This window comes from Kryptolebias marmoratus, linkage group LG9 (assembly GCF_001649575.2).
Source record: "Kryptolebias marmoratus isolate JLee-2015 linkage group LG9, ASM164957v2, whole genome shotgun sequence".
NCBI lineage: Eukaryota > Metazoa > Chordata > Actinopteri > Cyprinodontiformes > Rivulidae > Kryptolebias > Kryptolebias marmoratus.
Genome location: NC_051438.1, coordinates 26143831 through 26168207, shown reverse-complemented (window position 1 = coordinate 26168207; position 24377 = coordinate 26143831). Strand labels below are relative to the sequence as shown.

At 38.6% G+C, this 24377-nt stretch overlaps 1 protein-coding gene across 10 annotated transcripts in view; it reads right to left on the bottom strand.

The window, feature by feature from the left end:
- Positions 1 to 24377, bottom strand: part of rapgef2 (Rap guanine nucleotide exchange factor (GEF) 2) — a 95457-nt gene that overhangs the window by 62470 nt on the left and 8610 nt on the right. For all 10 annotated transcript variants that reach the window (XR_005233562.1, XM_037977319.1, XM_017417459.2 and 7 more), the window contains exons 2-3: positions 7046 to 7116; positions 3356 to 3412 (exon numbers count right to left, since the gene is read on the bottom strand). Coding sequence is in view for 9 of the 10 variants with exons in the window: in XM_037977319.1 (XP_037833247.1) it covers positions 3356 to 3412; positions 7046 to 7116 (128 nt within the window). In the remaining variant the exon portion in view is untranslated. The remainder of the gene's footprint in view (positions 1 to 3355; positions 3413 to 7045; positions 7117 to 24377) is intronic.

Below are 24377 nucleotides of genomic sequence, written 5' to 3'. Positions count from 1 at the left end.
CATCAAAATTAAACGAAATAAACATTTGAAATATATGAGTTTGTATGTAATGTATGAATATAATATACAAGTTTCACTTTTTAAATGGAATTACTGAAATCAATCTACTTTTTCATGATATTCTAATTTTATGACCAGCACCTGTATTTATTTATCAGCAAAAACTGATAAATAAATAATTTACCCTAAAATAACATTTTAGGGTAAATTCTGTATTTACATCAGTTAAAACTTGATGAAAGTTATTTGGACTAAAGTTCAACATAGTAAACCTTTTTTTTTCAGTGTATTATTGTAATCTTCACACAATGGATTTCAAAATCCACAAACATTACAGATGTTCAGCCATTGTGAGGAAGACAAAGGGTTGCATTGAGCGCCTAGAATGAGCAGTTTCAGAACAACAGAGGTGTGTCTACGCCGACACATTTAGAGGTCCCGAACGGAGCTGCAGTGTTTCAGCTTGTTATTGTTGGGCTGTTTTCACCATCGAGTCCTCAAGAGACTCAATGCCACAGTGAGGTTGGGAAATAACGCACGGAATTTTTCAACAATAACAGCTGCAAACAGAAAAAGTTAAAGAGCGTGTGTGGGAGACGGCAGGGTATTTAGTGGGATGTAGCTGCTCAGCCGAGAGCTGCGCAGCCATTTTGAAAAAAATCAATTAGAGTCAGAATTAAACATAATTCCTAAAAAAGGATGAAATTTATATTGAATTTTTATCAGAAGATGTTAGAATAAAACCTCTTTGTTAGGTCGACACAAACTGTGCCTGACCACTGGCACGTGATGATGATGATGATGATGATGATGATGGTTAATCCAGGCTCAACCTCAGGGGTTAGAGGAAAGCAAACTGGTCTTTAGTGTTGGTAAAATATATCTGCAATAGTTGGAGGTATTCCTTATTTCAAATACAGCGGTGGGAAAAGAAACAGCATCGAGTGTGACAACTGGTGGCTACTTGTGATTCAGGAACTTATGATCATTACTGTTCCTAGTTTTCCTCCCCTGGTGACAGTTTATGTTGACGATTAGTCAACACTGTTGTCGTATCTGTCATCTGCTTGTCCCCGGCCCGTCCAGCTTCCAGGGGCTGTTCAGTCTCTTTCTTTATAAATTCAATCAACATGTTTTGACCTGATAGTGTGTGATTGTTTTACATCCTGGAAGAATGCTCTTTAAAGCTGTTAGCTCGAATCATCGGAGAGAAACTCTCTCGGTTTCGCCAAACTGAGATGAATCCGACTGCTCGTAGGCACTCCCACAAAACGACAACAAAAAGCACTAAAGGCAGTGAGTGCACGCTGTCAAAAAGGGACCACTAAAAACTGTTGTTTCATGGTTTTCTTTTAAAACTTTACTATGAATGTACGAGAACCTTCTGAGGTTGCGTAAAAATATTTCATTAAAGGTACAGTGAAAGGAAGAATCCACTATTTTAGACCTGATTTCTGATTTCCATTGAAAGAGTTTTAATAACAGAGAAATGTTTTGGTTTTGGGACGAGTTAAATTGAAGATGCTACTTTTGGTCTCCTGTTTTCTTGACGATGTTAATGCACAGCAGTGCTTGCAGATATCTACATGTCTCAGAGTATAAGCCATGCTGTTACCTTCACAATCATTCTCCCTCATTGACTTTTACTACCCACATTCTACAGCATATTATCGCCATTGTTATAAACAGACCAGGACGTGAAGAAAGGCCGTTAAAGGCTTGTTTTTTTTCCCGAGGAGCGGACTGATTAAGCTCCTGAAGACGAGGAAAAGCAATCTGATCTTCTGCTGTTTTAATACCCCGCTTTTACCAAGGAGAGCACTGACCGATTTTTATGGGTTAATAAATGCAAACACTTAGCAGACACACGAATACATGTGAAAGCAGCTGGGGCAAGACAACTGGAAGAAAATGACTTTAGTGTACAAACGTAATGAGCCAAAAGGAAAATAACCTGCTGTGTATCTGCGGGGGTAAAATAAAATAAAGGCATTTCTCTTTAAACTAGGCCAGCCTAATCTGAACATGGCTTTTGTGAATAAAGTTTGTCTAAAGGTTGACACCTGGGAAAGTGCGTTTATATCCCTTCAGAACTTCTTGCAGGCCGGATGGAAAGTTTGAGAAAACCAATGAAACAAAACAAATATAAATCTCTTAACAAGGATAAAATGTGATAAATTAGGAGTAGGCTGGGACAGTATTACAGCAAAACTGTATCTCGAGGTGTTTAAAAACACCAACAGCATCACTTTGAATATAGACTCGCTTATTGAAGACATAAAATATGAAAAGAAAACATTTTAATGGTCCAATCAGTTTAGTGTGTACGTACTGTACATATTCACCTACATGTACATCCAAGAACACTTCCTTTATTTCTTCTCACAGCTAAAATAACAGGTTTGTTTAGTCTGTAAAGACTGGTCATATATATAGTGTGTGTATGTAGGTGTGTGTGTGTGTGTGTGTGTGTGTGAGGTAAGCAGTGTGGAAGACCAGAGGGAATCTTGCTCAAACTGAAGTCTATTATTCGAGCACTTGTTTATTCTGAAGTCTTTTTGTTTAACCAGCCCCTACATCACCAAGTGGGCTTCTAATGAGGTGTTGACTTTTCTACATCATCCCCCACAACACACACACACACGCACACACACACACGCACACGCACACACACACACACACACAGGATCAAGAAGCAGGGAAAAGGGGGCAATGCACTGTCTTGGAAAGCTCACAGAGTTAATTAACAGTCTTCGTTTCTTTCAGAGGTGTTAAAAAGATGTCACCGTGTGACGGTAGTTAAACAATACGAGTTTATTCTGCTCACTACAGCAACGCCAGCCGGATCCAAACAGAGTCAGAAGCTTTCTGGAAGCTGTCAATACAATTCTCTGATTAAATTAACCTGTAATAAAAACAGCACAGGGAAGGAAATGCATGAAGGTGACGGGTTGGTTTTCTTTCCTCTGAAGAAAACAGGTTTTTGGAGCTATTGCATCTTGAGTTTTTCTTTAGCAATTTATTGCACAAGAAATTATTGATTCAAGCTGAAATTCAGAATGAATATCCTGTGTTTTTCTGTCGCTGTGCTGCAGTGAGCCCTGCAGCAGTTTTCACAGACTTTCATCGGGGAATCGCCGGACCAGCTCTGAGATTTATGAGCACTTGTTTTCATTTGTCTGCACTCAGGTCACTCAGCTGTTTCAGGTTATCAACAACTCCAGCTTACTGCCTGAGCCAGAATGTTTTATCACACTGAACTGAAATGTTTTTACTTGCTGGTTAAGAAACAAACATCTGGCCTAATATCACTGATACCCTTTTCACACAGATGTTCGGACATCGTAGTACTTACTAGTAAAGCACCTCGTTGGCTTCGTGTCTCTCGTAACGCACCGTCTCACACATTATCCTGCAGGGACAGAGAACAAAGAGTGTGGGAATGTAGCAGTGAACTGAAAACTAATTTATTCTGTCTGAGCTGGTTTAAGAAAAACAATATAATAAAACAAACACAAGCTAAACCTTTCATCAGGGTGTTATTTAAAATAGTGAGTATATTAAATGGAAAACACCAACACATACATACTGTGATAACATTGCAGTAATATGTGGTATACTGTACCTTTGTCTTATTTTTGTTTTAAGAATAGATGCTTTCATCAAACTTGCAACCAATAACCTGATATATTTCCCAGAGTTCTTTTCAACCAATGACAACGCAGTGACGATGTTGTAAAGTGCAGAAATCATTCGGATTGTAATAATACACGCCTGATGAGGACAGGAGCGACTTCACAGCAACACCGGGGTCTGGATTAGATTACGGTTTGCTGAAGCTACTGCTCCAGGTGGAGGGAAAATTTGGAGATTAGTCGCAAAATGTTTTGCAAGAATATAACAATGTGAAATAAAACCCATAACTCAATACTGAAAGAGAAAACATGACTTAATCCTTCTTCCTTATGTTAAAATATAAAACATGTTGAAGGCTGGAAAACCATTTGACACGGATCATAGAATTCTATCTAACAATCATTTTGATTTTGTGGACTGAAACCGTATAAATAATTCCCCTTGAGTTTGAAAGTTTGTAGTTGAGTTTTACCTACCAGGCAGACAAACATCACAGTCTGTAGCTGAAACATTTAGTCACTAATCTCCTCCACTGGAGCAGCGTGACGTTTAGGGTCGTTGAAAAGCAGCAACACCGCAATAAAAAGTTGTCTTTGGGATTAGAAGCAATAACCTTTAAGTCAAAGCTTGAGTGTGTCTTTGCCTATTGAGGAAAACAGGTGACATTTATCTATAGGTTGAATAAACATGTCCAGTGAAATGGGATCAGATGATTAGGCGTATGGAAGTTTTTCTAATATGTAAAAGAAAGCAGTGAAGATGTTAAAAATCAACTGCAGGTGGGCATCTGCTTGCAGCTTCATAGCAGTGCTGTGAAACAGAACCACAGCACTAAAACAACACATTCCTCCCAGATAAAAATGTTCAGAAAAAAAGAACTTTACATAATCCCGTAGTTAGTGGGATGTCTGTCTGTCTGGAACTCTTGTTGTTTAGCAGGACTGCAGTTGGCAGGAGCGGTGGGCCGGTCTGTGGGACCACGGGGACATTCCTCAGGAGCCAAACAGGGATAACAGAGCAGGGTTACTGCCGGGTGGGAGGCCTCTGAGGGGTCAAACACTGGAATGTTCTAGCTCACAGGTCGTGCACTGCTACATTGTTCTCTCGCCGATATAATCCTTATGTATGCACCCAGGCTGCGCTGGGAACAGACTTCTGACACAAACTGTTTGGAGAATTAATGCGACTGGAAGGCTGATGTGGCGACACGAGGGCCAAATCCAAAAATCATAGACGAAGAGCTGGAAAAATAAGATCTCTTCGTTTTGGATAAAAGTATTTGGTGAACATCAAATAGTGGGCAGAGAAAACAGCTTTTAAAAAGGAACGTGTCAATTTTCAATGGAGCTCACAGAACTGATCAAAAACACTGAAAGGTTATGAAATATAACGTACAACACGGGATCAGATGGAAAGAACCTTCTGTTCACCATCAAACGTCAATAAAATAACTGCAGGAACGTGCTTTAAATGCCGCTGGCTGTACAATGAGTTGTGATCTGAAGCCTGCCTATTTTTACACCGCTGCATTCTTGGCTACTTGCTGTGTAAAGGCCAATTCTTGGCTGTCACAGCTGTGTTTGTCATCTGCCGCAGAAATAAAACTGTATTCTACACATTATATAATCACAAAAAAGCCTATGTGTGTGTGTGGATGTGCTTCATACGATATCACCAGAAAACATGAAAGCAGCCTTCTGTTTTGATTGTGTTTGGACAGAATTTAAAGGTCAAAACCAGAAATGCGGCAGCTGATTGTAGAACAAATATGATGCACTGATGGAGTGCAAAGAGAACGGGCAGTTTTCCTTTCGGTCCAGTGTCCACGAAAGGCTCAAACTTAGGAATGCAACTACAATTGTTTATTTGAAGGAAGCGTCTCAATGGGCTGCGACAGTTAAAACCGAGCTGGCGACTCAAACTTGACTCAATATTGTGAGAAAATAAACAAATTTTTCGTTGCAGTTTCACTGAATTATGACTGTTTGTGACCAAGTGAACAAAAAGTTGTGTTGTTGCGTTTTGTTTGGCCAATTTTTGAAAACTGTGGCTTATTTTTGTTGGCACGGCTTGCAAACCTTGATTCTAGGCTGTGCACAGGATTTCATTCGTGGGTCCTCCACTGGAGTACATGAAGACGGGCAGATTTAAACCAGTTTTTTAACTATTATTATTTACCATAGGTGTGATTTATAGACCTGGACATTTTGGATGTTTTCTGTCAGAGGGCTCATGTGCATGTGCTCTCCTGCTCCTAAGACAGGTTTTAGACACCCGTAATGACTCTGACCAATTTGAGAGAAAATTTGTTGCATAAATTTTCAAAATTCAGCAACAGGACTATGAGCCTCTGAAACTCATGTGAGGAAATTGAGAACTGAAAACTCTTGCTTTCAGCCATCTAGTCACCAGCAGTCAGTCCAGTGAGGTATTACCTTTAAAGGTAGTAAAAATCGTTGAACATAGCCCTTTGTATCTCAGCACACTGACAAAAAATGTCTTTTAACAATTCAAAAATGATTTTTCTGATGTACATTGAGATAGTAAAGAAGAACACTGATCTTAAAAAGGAATTTGTTTTTTCTCAGTCCAAGGTCTGAATGTGCTTTTTCATTTAAAATCAGAATGTCAGACCTCTGAGAGCACACACATGTAAGACCACTGGATTTTGAACTAATAAAACCCAAATGTCCACATATCAAGTGAGAAGATGAAGCTACTGTATAACAAACAGCAGACTGGCTTAACAAAAAGCCTGGAAACAGGAGGAATACCTGCGGGGTTCCTACACATTCCTGATTTCTAAATTCCAGACTTTTTCAGACTAAAATGAACACATTTGCTTTCAATTTTCAGGCCATATTTGATGTTAAAGTCCAAACCTTTTTTGTGAAAATGTCTGGTACAGACTGTTCACAACAGATGGATAGAAGAGAACACCTCCGGGGAAGGCTGCCTGATTTTCTAACATATTTATGTTGGTAATCGCAGGATTTAGATCCTCTTTAGTCCGACACGAGGTTTATTTTGTAAAACAGAAAAAGCAGCATATCAGCTGGACTGACAGGCTGCTTACATTATGTGCAAGATGTGGCAAATGGTCTGAATGTACAGTGGATACGTTTAGGCTTCACTTGGCTCACAAAAGGTTTTACTACAGTATGGAAATATCAAAAAATCAGGTATATTTGTGTATATAATGACTTTGGAATAATTAATTACAGCTAACAAGTTGTTGGAAGGTTGCTATATAAAATACAATAAATTACCCAGCAGTCTTGTGTTGTTTATTTTACCCAAGACTGAAACAATTATAAAGCACACAGTGATGAGCTTCACTTTAAATTACCCCTAAAATTCACATCACTGTGAAAATCAAGCTCTGGTTTGTATTATTTATGACCCTCACCTCAGCTGGTGCTCTCGCAGGTTGGACAGGGCCTCCATCCCGTGGAGATAAGAGTAAACGATCTCCAGGTCCTTAGGAAGAGAAACAAAAAGGTTTTTAATAAACTGAAAATTATTAGTTTAAAAACTGATTTTGTGACGGACGGAAGTTGATGAATTCACATGGATTCTGTTTTACAGTAGGAACAAATATGAAACATTGAAATGTTTTGTGTAGTCACAGCTCCAGCTTCCGTGCGACAAACCAACATGGTAATTAAAAGCTTCTCTTAAAGAATTTTGTCTTTGATGATTTAGTATGAAACTCCTTAGACTGTGAACATTAGATGTTGCAAAAATAAAATTGAAAATGTGGCAATAAAATACATCCAAACACAAGTGAATCATGAATGCGTGTTCACATCTACAATTAAAGTCAGTTCATTCATAAACTGGCTTCCCAGACAACAGAAAACAATCCACAGGCACTTTGACATTGATTTGTGGCTCTTAACATAGGAATAGATGGCAATAAAACAGCTCAGAGAGGAAGAAATAAAGGGGGTGCACTGCACAACTATAAACTCCTATTCAATTACTTCATCAAGTGACCCAGTGAGTAACTCTCAGATTGTTTGGCCTGTATCCAAGTTAGAGGTGAAACAAAGTGGTCCTCTCTGAGTGCTGGCAGCCAGCACAGCTAAACGACTGTCCATTGGTACACACTGGGCCACAGACTGCGTGTTTGTGTGTCTGTGTCTGCGCTGAAGGACCGGTGGAAGCTACTGGGAGGCCTTTGTCGGCGGAAACTGGAGGTAGATGTGGCGACAGCAGAGCGGCGGGACAACAGAGAGCTTGTGCTTCGGACCCGCTGGACACACGGACATGAATGAAGCCACACAGAACAGGCAGTTTATCTCCGGGTTAAGTTCCTAAGACCAACAATCTTATGCTTACCGAAAAATGTATGATTACAAAAGCTGAATGGCACAGTTTGTGCTGATTCAGTGTCCCAAACTATGAGTCAGAGGAACCCTCAGTCTTGGACTTCTGTGGCTGATTCATGCAGAAGAGCACAAACAAAACTAAAGACAATTCCTTTCAAAAAACAAATGCTTCTTAAAACTGCTAACCACAGGATACAAATTGGACAGGTTTGATTTAGAAGGCTCCGGGCAGGGTCAAGTGCAACCAAAGCAGATCCAATTTGTTTTTCCTTTTCTTCTTTTAAACACCAAATACACAGACATAATGGATGACTTTCGGGCACAGAATCCAGTGGGAGGCGGCTGGGTAAATCATTATACACAAGTATCAGTTCTTTTAAATCTATTCCCATTTTCCACATTTTTAAAATCTACACTTGATATGTATTGTAGATCTTTTTCTACAACATTTGCTTTAGTATTGGTGACAAATCAATAAAGTGATAAACCTTTCTGGCCTCAGATTGTTTGGTGCCATATTAAAGGGGGTATGCTTGCTGTATTTAAGACAATCTTCAGCCTTGTCTGCTGAAGTTACGCAGTAAGTTTTGCTAAAGTTGAGGAACTGGCATGAGCAACACAAACTAAAGCATGTAATCTGTCATCGGTGTTACATCTGACACACCTGGCATCATAGGTTGGGTTAGAGGCGGGACTATGACATCATCGTTTTCAAAAGGTTGCGTTTAGGCTGTCCACATGGGAATACTACAGTGGCGATTCAAGACGGTCTCACAGAAGTACCCAGTTTAAAAAAATAAATAAAAATTTAAGGGCTCCTAAAACGACGTTTACGTGTAGACACAAGCCTGAAACAATAAAGAAAAAAAAAACCTGTGTGGATGGATGATCTTTTATTGTTTGTGAAATAAATGAATGTTTCCACTGTGAAACAAAAATACCTAAACTCTGAGTAAACCATAAGCCAATCAGAAAGCAGACAGCAGACCACATCCTGAGTGACAGTCTGATCAATGACTTCCTTCAGATTATATTTCAAATATCATCAGACAAGACGCTCTCAACACGCAGCCAAAGAGTAATTATGAGGGGAACACCAGCTATGAGAATCTGTAGACTAAGACGTGTTGTGGGAGTATGAGAATGGGTTAATTTGGCTTCTTGTATTGTAGTCCGATTTGAGTAAAGACGTTTAATAAGTGTTGTATGAAACCATTCTGTTTATGGTTTATAGTTTGAATATTATTCAAGTTTGATGTACACAATAAGAAATACATTTGCATTAGTTAAATGCCTCTCTCACACAGCAATGTCAATACAAACCAAAACATTACAAACACGGTGTCTGAAGTGTCAGAGGCTCAGCAGGGGTGATTGTAAGACACCTACTGCCACCTACTGGATGAAAAGGAAACTACAGTTTTGTTTTACAGGAATTATTTTGGATAAAAGTCAAGCAACCTATCAAAGGAAAACTGCTCAGCTTTTTGTTAATTGTATTCCTAATTATGAATTTCATGAATATTACATATTTATAAACCATCCATGCATGTATTTAACTTATAAAGGCTTCAGAAGACTAAGTCTTTTTTAGTGTGAACCAATTTTACCCAACTGGTTAACACTAAAACCATCACAAAAACTACAAGTCCAGTGATTTGCTGGCTTCCTGAAGTAAGAAAGTTTTATGCAAGTTTTAATAATACATATTAAAACTTGCATGAAAGTTTAACCATTAAGACCACATTCAGCACGTGTATAATTATGTTTGTGTGCTCTGACTATATTTACATCTGCTGCGACATGGCAGCAATTTTATATGTTAAAAGGTTTAAATGGATATTTCTAACAATGCTGATGGCCTTTTGTAGAGTAAAACTACTTAAACCTCCAGTTAAAGAAAGTTTACAAAAAGATTTCTAGCCATTATGTTAAAGTATTTATGTTTTTTTTTACCGCTGACTGTGGGGCAGCTTGGTGGGGCAGTGGTCAAAGGCATGAACCACAAAACTTCAACAGCGTCACGTCTTCTGCTTCTGTCTGGGTAACCACAAAGAGCCTGGAACTTGGCTGCATCTTAGTTTCTTCTCCTGCTATCACTTAACAATACTGCCACGAATGGGCATGCAAAAAACTAAAACAAAAACCTTTTGTTTTCTTTTAAATCAGATAAGAAATTGTTCTAGTCAATGTCTTCTTGAATAAAAAAAATACAACATTTATCTTGACAAAATGAAATTATAAAGAACAATTAAAAGGCTAGTATTCCTTAAAAGATTGCATATCGCCCATCACCTTTTACGCCAGAGATAAAATCAGTATGTGGAGACATTTTGTTAAACCTTGAAAATAATGTTATGCATTAAATGTTAACGCTTCGAGTACATATTGAGGATGACTCTCAGCTACAACCACACCACATTTTAGCTTAATATCTGTGAAGTTGACAGAGTTATGGCTAGTTTTGTGTTAGCTGTTGTTGATTAGCTGTGGTTCCCATTTTGAATTGTGTTAATCTCAAATCGTCATTAGTTGTAGATGTACACCAAATGTTTACTATCTAAGAGTTTCAGTAAAATCCATTCAGTGGTTCATGACATATTTTCTAACAGACAGGCAGAGTTTATTTTAATAGTTACTGGCAAAGTTTTAGTGCTCAGAGTTTGTGTTAGGGATGACTCTCAACTACTGCCTCACCAAATTTTAGCTCAACATGTGGCTGTGTTTGGTAAACTTGCTTAGCTGTGGCGACCATCTTAAACAAGGTTGACTCCTAAAGTTAACCAGTTGTAGACGTACAACCAGTGATTACTTTTCACAAGTTTAATTAAAATCAATCTGGTAGGTCATGGTTTATTTTGGTAGCACTACAGACAAACAGACATTAAAGCATCACTTCAGTGTAGCTGGAAGGAAGGAATAATTTAACTTCCTCAGGCACAGACATGAAAGCACCAGTAGGGAGCAGTGTTGCAAGGTTCTTTCTCCTTCTCCACACTGTCATGATGATGGTGAGTAAAACGGCACCACTGAGGCACAGCCTCACAGAGAGAAATATGCAGAACCATCAATTGTGGCTTAACTCTCAAATATTTCAGATTGACTCTATGGAAAGAACGTAAAGGACCCCAACTTTTCCACTCCCCGGGCCTTCAATTTTCCCTTCTATTATTACCGGTCTGCTTATTAAATGGGGCAAAGACATGTTCACCAAAGATTGGAGGGGGAATAAAGGATGCAAAGACATTAAGTTGTAAAGAAAAGAACAAAAATATTACATCCAAAGCTCCTTTTATCATTTACACTCCCCAAAACTATGGTTTGAGTGTTTATTCTGATTGATTTCCTTTACTACACAGTTCACCAAAACCTTTAAAAAAAAAAACTTATTTTGAAGCTAACTCTCAATTAGCTCTTAACAGAAAGGCGTGTTTGATCTGTGTTTTTACTTCAGCGATGCATGCTTGATGTTTGTTCACATCTTGGGCTGAGAGCAGAAACAATCTGTTTTAGAACAGAGACAGGAAGGAAAGAGCAGTGAATGGGAGAAACTGGAACGGGCTGATGAAGGCCAGAAATCTGTTAAATAAAAACAAAGCTTGTTCATTTTTTTTTCTGATTTGCTGGCAGCTGAAAGTCCCAGGCTACACCAGTAACAACATCTAATCCTCCTCCCTTCCTCCGCCTAACTAATCCTTCCAGGAACACAGGTGGCCTCTACAGGCGGAGAAACATACCAAGACATTGTTTAAAACAAAACCCTGGGAATTTTTCAAAGCTATTTTGATAAAACCGCGTTTCTCACATACCAGTGACGTACTGGCAATCGGACCTGTGTAAACAGTCATTTCCTAGATGCAAGAACACATGTCATCAAATTTCACCTGGTTTTGTAAGACAGATGGCAGCAGAGCAATGCAGTCAGACAAGTAAAGGCATTTCCTCCCCGGGACACAAATGAAACAATAGCAGGCCTTGTCTTCCCTGTTTGGGACCGGCAAACACAGGGACCAAGCCGTCCTCGTTTTCCCGCCCCTCGTGCGAGGCCCCAGGGAGAGAGGGTGCCGGGTCAGGCCTGGGGGGCCAGCCGGTTGGGTGGAAAAGCGGGAAACTGAGGAAGTTCTGATACTTTTCTTGCCTCTGCTTCATTGTCTCTTACTATAAATGAAAATAAATTAATGAAAATGTAAACAATGTCAAATTAAAGACCTAACCATCTTTAAAAAGATGCATATCCCCACTGAGTTTAAGATTAAGATCACCGCTGTTTGGTCAAAACGTGAAAATACTGTTATGCAAAATCTCATGTAGTACTGCGTCACTCTGAGTATGTGTTGTGAATGACTCTCAGCTACTACCACATCAAATTATAGTTGTATATCTGTTAAAGTAACTGAGTTAAAGCCCTTTTTGTGTTGGCGAACGTCGATCAGCCGTGGCAGCCATCTTATATTGGATTGCCTCCATTGATTACTTTCTGAGAGTTTCACTGAAGACTGTCTGCTGGTTCAGGAGATATTTTACTAACAGACAGACAACTGAACACACACCCATACACAGAGACACAGGCAAAAACATTATTGCCTTTCACTTGCGGGTGATAATGAAAAGAAATAGTGAAAATGTAAAAAATAAATGAAAAGATTGAGTCTAGAACCATGTTAATCAACAAACTGTGTTAAACATCATAAAATAAAAATAAGAAAAAAAGGATTATGACAAGCTTTAGAAACACTAAATTTCTGAACCCTCCAAAGCCAAAAACCTTAAAACACCACAAAGTTTGATTTCTATTAAATAAATTCAGACAAGTCCTTACATTTTATAAACTGGCAAAGGAGCAATAAATGATTTCTAGATTTTAAAAAAAAGTTCACTATCAAAATAGCCTAATTTTTGCTTATCAACCAACAGATGTAATCTTTGCAGCACTAATCTTGGATGAAAAAGTAAGATGAAGCAAATTGTAAATGTATCTCTGCAGCAGTCGATGTAATGTCAGTATTTGTTTTCATGAATTCAACAGCTCTGGGTCATCCTTAACTACGGTTTGAAAACGCCTCTTCTTCTCTTATCTCTTCACACCACAGTGTCTGTTGGAAGCTTTTCTCGGGTCGAACCCATTCACTGTAGCACAAATGGTCAATCCATTAATTCATTTAGCTCTGGCTGAGGGCAGATAGCAGACCTCTGCCTCCATCCATCACCCTCTGCAGACAAGCATCAAAGGAAGGAGCTGAAACCTTTCAAAAACAATAGGACAGAAGGGGGAGAGATTAAAGAGACCCAGGTACGGAGGTGAAGGACATTGCTGATGCTATCGGGTGGATTTTCAGGTACAGCCAGTACCTCACTGGACTGTGACTGTTGGAGACCAGTTTGCTGACTGCATTCATGAGGGAGTTTCCAAAATGTCTCGAAACGTTCTCGTGAATCACAGAGGCACAGAGAATCCTTGTCGCTTGAATTCTGAACAAATTTTCTTTCAAAATACCCCCACAATTGTCATGGGCATCTTAAACCTGCCTCAAACCTTTCTCTATTTAGTTTATATAATCCTAGAGAACTGGAGCTGTATTTTCACACCTGCATGCAAATTCTCCTATGACAGAAAACATCTGAGGGTAAAGCCCTGAATGTCCAGGTCTAAAAGCCCCGCTGATGATTAATAATAATGAGTAAAAACATGGTCCAAATCTGCCTATCTTCATTTCAAAAGTATACCCCTGTAAATCAAATCACAAACGTGGGGGCAGCTGCAAAGTTGGGTACAAAGCAAGCCGAGGCAGGTATGATGTGGGCAATGAAAGAACGTGCACAACCGATAGATGTACAATTTTGCAAACTGTGCACACAAAAAAATAGGCTGTGATTTTTAAAAATTGGTTGGTCAAAATGCTTGTTGGTCTATTGGTCTATAAACTGCAGCCCAGTGACATACAGCCCTAACTGAATTACAGCTTTTCTATGCTCTTTTTAAACTGTAGGCTTTATCATATTACCTTCAAGTACAAAATGACTGCCAAAAGCTGGATAAACAGATGCTTCATATTGTGATTTTAGAGCTGTAAAAAGACATCAAATAAATGCTGGTAATAAATGTGACCGAGGGAGCAAACTCGAGGCAGAGATATTGTGTTTTTTATCTTTATGATAATGTTAAAATGGCAAATTAATGGCAGACCCATAAAACCATGACATGACTGCTGGTTTAGCAAAGTATTGGCCTCCACAGGCCACTGAACAAAATAAATCAATGCCTGTTGCCTTCTGTTGATAAAATTAACATCAGCTGACTGCATTAGTACCCTCAACTTTTTATCTACCTTCTGTATGTTTGTTTCTGCACGGCTGAGCTGCTAAACATGTTACTTATGCATGAAATAAATATTATCAGATTGAGTATTGCTCTACAGTCCGTTCTTTAAACTGTCAATAATAAAAGGAACATTTTGTTTTCCTTTTTAGACAATTTGCTCAGAAAGGTTTCTCTGAATACAAGGAAATATGATTAAATTCCTGCATCAATGGATAACTTCTCTTTTTTTGTTTATAATATTAATCATCTAATAAGTGTGCATGTTTAACTGACTGAACGTTCATGGAGCCTTTGTTGTTTGAATTTGTGATTTTGCACTTTTGTTTGATAGAAAAATATTTATTTATTTGCTGACATGGGACATCAAGACTGCATAGTCACAATAATTTAATATTTAGACTAGAATGAACAATTCTGTTTCCTGTTTATTTGTTTAGTCAAAATGTAGTTAAATTATATTTTTCCAATAACAAATAAAATTTGTACTTTCATTCATGCTCAGTAGCTGCTTATAAAAAATGTACAAGTTGTCAGAAATTATACCATCTCACATGCAAACTGGGGAATCTGGTAAATTGTGATCCTTACATCAGTTTTTTAATGGTGGTCAGAGAAACACAGACTGCTCAGAGTTCACATCTAACAACCATGAGATGAAGCATTAAGCCTCCTAAACTTTCGGGACGTTGACTGGAAATCAGAAAAGCACAAAACTTTGCAACTTCAGATCATTTTGAGACCCCATAGTAAGATTTGGAGTTTTGAATTTTACAGAAAATTGCATTCAAGAGACGAGCAGCTTTTCTTCTTTGGCTCATTCCAACATCCCACCACGTAAGACGCTTACAACCATGATCCTGTTATCAAAGAAAAACTTGCTGTTCTAATCACAGCAATTACTTTTTCAGAATAAATTGTTGTTCTATTTGAGAAAACAGCTGCAACAGGAACAAACTAATCCCCCTCGACTTGGGAGCAAGGACGACCTAGTTCTACAACAATCGCTCATTTGTCACTGCGGGGTCAGCATTTCACTCCATACTCTCACTCTTTGAACTTTACTGAGGCTGATTTAAAGTTGCGATCCAGAACAAGTCTGTAATAAGCCACAAGAGCTCATTAAGGCTGCAGACAGTAACTGTGATGGAGGAAGCCCAAAGACAACTTCTGTTTAATAATTTAAAAATCTGAAAATAAGATCGTCTAATTCAGTTTGAGAGATAGGCTGCACAGAAATACCCAACTAAAATAGGGTTAATGAGTTAATTTGTGAATGTTTTTGTTCATAAAGTAATTAAGTCATTCAACATTTCATGCAGCTTCATATTACGCCACAACAAATAAAGTTCTGATACTTTACGGTTTTGCCTTTTTCTAGTGACCCTCTCTCATGTGGAGAGGCTTCGGCATTCCTGGCTCTTGTTACTGAAGCATCACAGGGGCCATCTTATGTGTCAGGCCGGGGTGAGGCTTGCATTCCTCAGATGACACTGGCTGGATGTCTCGGTGTCCATCTCCCGAAACACAGAAGCACCTCAGCCTCACCTCCTACTGCTCACTAACTATTCAGTTCTGCGTAGCTTGGAAAAGCCACCTGCTATAAATGTATTACTTTAACTGTTTGATCAAAAAAATATATAAATATATATATAAAAATAAAATGAAGCAATTTCCTCAGGCGCACCATTTTAATGCTAAATGGTGCCTTGAGAAAGTCTTCATACGTATTGCGGTTTTAAGTGACATAATAACACAAAGTAGGGCCTAATTGTCAAGTGGGAAGAAAATAGATTGCTTTCAGTTTTTTTCTTTTTTACAAATAAAATTTTGATAAGTGTGGCATACATTTGTATTCAGCCTTCATGAGTCTACTTTGTAGAACCACTCTTTTATGCAATTACAGCTGGAAGTCTTTTGGGGTACATCATACCAGCTTTACACATCTAGAAACTGAAATTTTAGCTTATCCTTCGAGGCAAAATAGCTCAAGCTCAGTCAGATTGGATGGCGTGTGTCTGTGAACAGCAATTTTCTAGTCTTGCCTCAGATTCCATGTTGGTGTAGACTGTCAGGATTTGGCACAGATTCTCAGTAGGATTCAGGTCTGAACTGTGACTGGGTCAGTCTAACTCATGAATATGCTTTGATCTAAACCATTCTATCGTAATTCTGACTGGATGTTTTGAGTTGTTGTCCTGATGGAAGAAGAATCTCCATCCCAGTGTTAAGACTCCAGCAGCCTCAACCAGGTTTTTTAAAGGATCGTCATGTATTTAGCTCCATCATCTTACTATCAAAAGAACATCAAAACACAAAGTTCTTTAAGTCCATAATAGGGGAGTTAAAATTAGCAATATCTTCTCCAGAAACTGAACCATATCCTAAAAGATTCTTCAGTATCTTTTCCAAAGCCTTCACTTTTGGCCTAATGTGGCTTTGCATGAAATAAAATATCAGCTTTATCAATGTCTTGCAATTTAATAAAGAGCATATGTCTTCAGCAGCAATTTGAAGTGACTGTGACAGGATAATGAGGAGGACAGGGCAGCCATGAGAGGAGACAAACAGCCTGGAGCAGTGTAACAATGTAAACGGACTACAGGGAGTCAGACAAGTGCTGAAGGTTGGAAGGTCATGTTGCCTACGATGCAGTATCTGCTAATGGCAATATATTGCATTATACTGTCTGGTCAGCAAAAAAACACACCATGTCTCTGTGCCAAGAGAGACTGAGGAAGACAGCAGCGATGGCAGTTTATTCCAAACAGCATCCATCATGTACCTCAGGGAGACGGTACGATGCTCCGGCGGTGCCACACCGTGTGCATGTTTGTCTGTTTGTGTTCTTGTGTGTGTGTGTGTGCATTCCCTTGCCTTTGTTTGTACATTCCATGTGTTAACAGGGTGGCCGGCAGCTGTCCTTGAATCTCTATTGACAGAGAGTGTGGGATCTGTTGGGTATTTTTATACATTAGCCTGTGTGAGAGAGCAGGTGGAGGCTTTGTGGACTCCAACAAGGTCACGAAGTGACAACTGACAGCACACCGCCATAATCTGCGGCTGTTCTAACCAAGTTCTGAGCAGGTCTGAGAACAAAACTGAAATAAAGTTAATGATCAAAACTTTTACAAACTTCTAAATTTGTAATTCTTAGAGAAATTAAATGAAATTGTAGCCCATATGTCCGCCACATCCACATCTGATAATGGTACCATTCATTAAATGATGACTTTCTCAGAGTTTCATTAAAATAGGTCCAGTGGTTCATAAAATATTTTGCTAACAGACAAACAGGGTTGCCGACAGCAGGTCTCTGAGAACTCAAACATCCACCAAGGCCATAGACACATTGAAAAGATTGTAGGACCTGGATCATGATCCGAATCACCACCAAAATTTAATCCACTGATTTATGTGACAACCCCAACATTTCCTGAAAATTTCATCCATATGTTGGGAATGAGTCTCAGTTACTACCACACTACATTTTAGCTCAATATCTGTAGAACTTGCCTTCTGCAGGAAACAAAAAAAAACAACAAAAAAAATGGAACATTTAGCAATGCCATCTAAATTTAGAATTAAATTTCACGGAATGTGTTTTTATATTTTGACACTATGGCTACATTACACAGTTTAACACCTAAATAAAGTTGGCACAAATGACTTGAAGCTAATTAGTACTCCTCCTAAGCACCGGGTGTTAAAAGGTTAAGATGGCAAAGCAGATAGACTTCACCTTGTCTCTCTTTTTGCTGCGGATGCTGAATAAGCGCTGCACAAACACTTACACTTCCTCCACCACCTGCTCAGACGTGTCTAAGACGAAGATGGCCTTCTTTTTTGTCTCATACATCCAGACAGCCTCCACTTCAACTTTTACGCTCGCTTGATATAAATGATACCCTTCTGAATGACGATGACGATGGGTGGCAGAGAAGGCTGCTGGAGAAGAGCAGCTACGCAGTCACAGACAGGATTTAAGGCCACTTGGGAGCTGCTGTTTGTTTCCCACCGTGGTCAGGCAGCCAGCGGACATGGTGACTGGTTGGAACAGGAACCAGGGAGGCATGTGAATGAGCTTAGCAGTGCCCACTTGAGCTGTCTGCCAGTATAAAACCCTCAAGAGCTCTAATGAACTCTGTCTCTAGAGGGATGCAAATGAGACGGAGGCTGGAGAGAGTAGAGGAAACGGTAAATGAGTGTATTTTGTTAAAAGGATTGGAAGATGTTTCTTAAAAATAATAAGTGGGTGCATTTTATTAAAAGCCAGTAAAACTGTGCTGGCAGTAATAGTGCCTCGACAAAAATTCAACGGTAACTGACCCCTCCAAGCCATCTGCTTTGAACAGTATTGCACACAGCCAACACACACACTGCTTTGGAAATAATGGCTGTCTGATCATATCACCTAACAGCCTTTGTATCATTATGCCATGTCAAATATATTTTACATTGCTCTGAAAGTTCTGAGATAATAAGAGTCTCTATATGTGACTCTGAGAACTCTATGACCAAAAAGCAATAAAAATTAAAATACAATAAAAAATAACCTCAAGCTACGAACTCATAACTTGTAATTAGCATTTAGGAAAGAACTGTAACGCTTACAGCACAATTTTTCAATAAACAAATATCAACATGATTTATTAAACAGGAACAGCACAAGCTGCAAATGAACAATTTGTTAGTCTGCGTTCCCACAACGACTGCATATTCAAGGAGCTGCAGCAAACTCTGTTAGGACAAAATACTGCACTGCTGTCCTTGAGAGGAACAAGATAAGTTGTTCTACGGAAAGGACAAACTTTACTGCCTCCGTCTGGCAGCGTTTTACCATTACCCTCACAGTTAGTCAAGCCACACTGACGCAGGAACCAAAAGCTACCTAATTAGCACTTCTGACTCAATGGCACCATGTTACTGTCATACAGAGACCATCAACAGCATCACAAGAATAAATTAGGAATGCTGATACTGATAGATAAAAAGTTGATTTAGCTTTTCAGACAGTCAACACTTAAAGATCAGTTTAAAAGCAAATATAATGATATTGAACTGTGTGGCCCCTCTTTAGAGGACAACTCTGTAAAAACAGAAAGCACGCAGAGCTTCAGGATTCATTTTCAGGTGAAAAGTTCAGCTACTGTGTGTTTTCTTTGACATATTTGTTCCCAAATAGGATTCAAGTCAGAACCTGCAAACGCATTACACCGTATCACGTTTCAAGGTGAACTGAACTTTGGATTCTTCGGGAATGATTCGAGTCCAGATTTCTAATCCTACACCAGGTTCATCTTTGTCACAAAGACAATGTAAATCCAGCCAACAGCTCTATGACACAGCTACTACCACAGTGTTGTTACCCTGACCACAACCTCATTCACAGCCAGTCACTGTGCAGACTATAAACACCATCAGAAGACCTGCTGTAGGTCCAGACAAACATTAACCACATGTTGAAACCTCACTGTGAATGGGGAAATAATATAGCCTAGAAGTGAATTGTGCCATCAGTTTATGTTTTACAGAGATAATCCAAACCTGTTCTGCACGCTTATATATTTGGTCAATCCAATGCTCAAATATGGTTTAGATGATGTGATGACAGAGGAGAAAATGAGGAAAATGTGGCTTTATCGCAACTGATATCATCATAATATGAAACAATAATATCACACATCACACGTTTTTCTAATATTATGCAGCCTTAGCCTTTAGGTTGTTAAAATAACAGTGCAACAACAACATTAAGATGGTCTGATTAGTAAAGAATAATTAGAAATAATTACCAGAGCAGAACTTCAGTACAATTAATTGTGTCTTTGTAATGAAGGCTAATAATCTCAATTAAAATCCTGTGTTATTTTAGATGCTCTAAATGCAACAACCGCAGAGTGTGGGTTCAACACTGGACTCCGACCAATACTGGACACAAAGGGATCTCTTTGCTCTGTCACTGAACCTGATCGCAGCAGGTCCTTTCCCTGGAACAAAGCCAACTGTCCGGCCGAATGAAACCCGTCAGACAAAGGCCTCAAAGAGGTGTGGTGCAATCGTCACAAAGTTACGCAACATCCCATAAAGATCAATTCATAAAAGCTCAAAGGAAAAAAATAAAGAAGAAAGGGTAGGGTGGATAAAGTGAGATGGGGATGTGCTTTAATCTTCCTTGGGCAAATTGCTGGCTTGGTGGCCTAAACGATCCCAAAACGCTTGGCTCCAGCTTTNTCTCCCCTGTCCAATTAACTAGACACAAAAAGAAGCCAAAGGCTGGAGGAGAGGCACTAATGAAATCCCAAAGAGTAACCCAATGGGAGAAAAGTAACACTGGTCCCTAACTGCTTGTGCCCTGTACTGTTCTACGAGTGAATCAATTATTTTTGTTTCCTAAAGTGTAGACCCATTAATCCCCAAACTCCACCCCACCCTCTGAATCTGAAATGTTTATTGAATTCAATAATCAATCTTTTACATTTCTGTTGCTTTCTCCCATGACCTTCTGCATAAAGTAATTCAGGAATTACAATGCCCCTCTTGCAGCTGGTTGCTAGGAAACAGCTGCACCCTTCCCTCTTAGAGCCACTTTCGTACGGGCGTTTTCATTTCAAGCCCCGAAGGCCACAAAACACTGGCCGCTGACTGGAGGGACACGGGAGTTTGTGAGAAATCTCATGTATAAAACATTACTTGTGCCAGTGTTCAGGAGCATGTTTTATTGATGTTTCTGTGTCATCCATTGTTACTGATACTGATATTTTAGGCAGCGCTGTTTTAAACCTTTGGTTTTGTTCACACAAAACATTCAAATATTGTGTTTCTGAACAAAAGGAAAAATATACTTAACCTTGTCAGGAGATGGCCTCAGAATCATGCTCTACAAAATACAAAATGCTGTCAAAACTTATTAAAAGCTCCTTCAGCAGAAAAGGACTTGGAGTGCTCTGCCATAATGTATATTACAAATAAAAAAGAACCACAAATAAAAAAGTCAATAAACTGTACTCAATAGAATAAGCTACAACCTTGCAAAGATTGAGATTATGATAAATAAAAGCCGCTGCTGTAAAGAATATGAGTACATTAGATTTTGAAATGGATCAAGTAAGAGCATCAGTGGAGCAAAAAATGTTGTGCTTTAACTCGATTTTATAACATTCTGAGGCTAAATTTGTAAGTACAACATTCAAAGGTGCAGCAGCATTGTTACTAACTGTACAACACTGTCATCCATGTTCTTTCATGGTTCGTCTTTAAAATAAAGGTCTCAGGTTTGTTGTTTTAAGTAAGATTATTTGCCCCTTTTTTATCTCAAATGCTGTGTTGCCAAACCTTCCCTTTAACAGAAACAGTAACTGTTTCATTTCCACAAACCAGAAGTGAAAGAATGATCTCCTTAGTCAATGTGAGCTGATGGTGTTTCTGGTCAAATGCCAATTCGGGTCAGAACTCTAGCAAATTGATAGCGGAGGCGAGAAAAGCACTTAAGCATATAAGGTCAGCAATGTTTGAAAAGCATGTTTAATACCTGAATCCTACCCTGACCTGTACGACGGGGTCAGTTCTGACCTCTCATTGAGTGTTTAGCGTGCTGCAGTGTACCATAGAGTTGTACTTGAGCTTATTAAGGCTTCAGTGGAGGTTTCCTGTTTACAGAGTTGCCCCATGATCCCACCCAAGACCCTTTCACTTCAGTCAGACTAAAATAGGCCTCAGCTCCAGACGGACAAGGATTTCTGACTATATCCTGAGGATGTTTCACAAAAGAAACATGGTGAGCCATTGTAATCATTTCAGACTTTAGTCTTAGGTTTTCCCTTTCTTTAGTTACATTAGAGGAGATTGCTGTTTTTTTTTTTGTTTGCATTAATATTACCAATATTTGGAGCATACTTATTGCTCTTAGCATTTGCTTGTACTCATTTTGGGTTGCAAGTGCAGATAAATATTTTACATAACTTGTTTTGATAAGCAAACAATAAACATTTTACAAAGAATTTAAAAAAATATCAAGTTAAAACTTTGTCTTTCTGAAATTGGTGTTGCTGTAATAATTAATTCCCTTGTCTTTTAAAAGCATGAACATAAAACTGAAACCTAAGGGTTGTTTTTTTCAGATTTTAGCTGTTTCCTGAAGTACATTTTGTGTACAACTTAGAAAAATAAACTAATAGATGGATAAATCTCTGGTTTGAAGAGCGAAAAACATATTCTAAAAATGAATTCTCTGAACCCTAGACATTTATGTCTGCTCCTGAATAACCTAATATAAAAAATACTTTTTTTTTTACTAGCTTAAGTTCTAAATTTATTGCGTGTAAATCAGCCTGACGTGTGTACAACCACAGTTGGTACAGTTTTGCTAAAACAAAAATTCCCAAAGTGATGAAAATATAACTGGTGTTATTTAAATTGTTTCTGACAAGCACAAGGAGGTTGTAACAGGGAGAAAACATGCATGAATAATATCAGCAATAATAATTAAATACAGTTATCCTAACAATAACAACAACAGGCAGGTGATGCGTTCAAATTCCCACATTAAAGTACACAAACTGTACGTTATGACACTCCCAAACAACAACAAATGACTAGAAGTACTTAAAGAAACCTCAGAATTTATGAGTTTATATATGATCACATTGTAAATACATAACAACCATTTTAATAACTTAAAGTTGTTATTTTATTTTAAACATTTTATCTATCAGTTTAAGAAGTTTGTTTAATTTCATTAATCCTAAATATCAGCCATGAAGGGTCGATCACACCCGGCGCTAACACGACTCCTGGTCAATCCATTCACAAGCAGTATGTGATTTACCAAACTTCTCATGTTGAAATAAGCCTTAAGTAACTAAACTCTGAGGACCAACAAACTTAAAACTTCAAAGCTGCAACTGCTGCTGCAAAACTGAACTCACAGAACCAGCAAGTGAAAACTACTGCACATTTATACAGAATGCAAAGAAGAGATGGAAAAGATCATGTGATGAGGTGGTCCTGTGATGTACCTTTTGATGGACAGATGCAGTTAGGCTGTTAAATGGTTAAAAGCCTCCCAGAATGTCTCCAAATGTGGCCCGAGTAACCAGATCAGTACGCGTCTTCCTGAGTATGATTAGATATTGAAATCCAACGCCAAAAAGAGCACCGGTAACAAACTGATCAGCACAGATAAGCACCTGGACAAACAGTGCTGCTTCTGGCTTTCATGTAACTTCGTAAAGTGTGAAGCATGGTGAGCAAGATCGTGGATGAACATCTGAGGACAGAACATTTAAGAACAGCTGCAGTCAGAGTGAATTATTGTGGAGCAGTGTCAGCATGCCCAAAATCTGAAACATGTAAAGACACATCAGCCAGCATATAAACCAAAGGGCATCAGACTTTTTTGAGCACCAAGGGCTAAACGGCCTATTAGTCATTAAATACATTTCGTAAGGGCATATAAATTATGCTTTTGAGTTTCCCAGTCAGATATAAGTTGTACTGACATGGTTTGTATACGCAGTAGGATCCATCCACAGAGGTGTTTTTACTTTATTTACTAGGGGTGAAAGGTAAAATCTATTTTTAGATGCATCATATTCCAAATATGGAGGATTGCTTGGAGCCGTTTGTCCAAGCAGAGATACCACAGCTTCCTGTAGTAAAAACAGGTTTCAGTTGTTTTTACATCTTTTTAGTTTAACCCTGAAGAATAAACTATGTCTGTAAAAGAAAAATGATCGTAACATGACTGTATTTAGTAATGTTTTGAAAAGTTTAATTTGTGTATAAATGTCTAGTGATAAACACAATGCTAACTATGTTAGCTTTTCTATGGCATTTTTAATGTTAAGTTAGCATCTATGCTAACTGTTGGTCAGCAGCCAGTGCTTTTTGACCTATGCTGTTGTGCATACTTCATTAGGCATGAAATATATAAATCAGTGTTTATTTATATAAAATAAGCTCATCTGGGCTCCATTTTTACAAGTGTCTGAGTAATCAGCCATGATGAACTTTACAACTAGTCATTCTTAACATGGCACTGCAACAACAGTATATTTGATACAACTGTGCAAGCTACGCTTGGTTTTTCA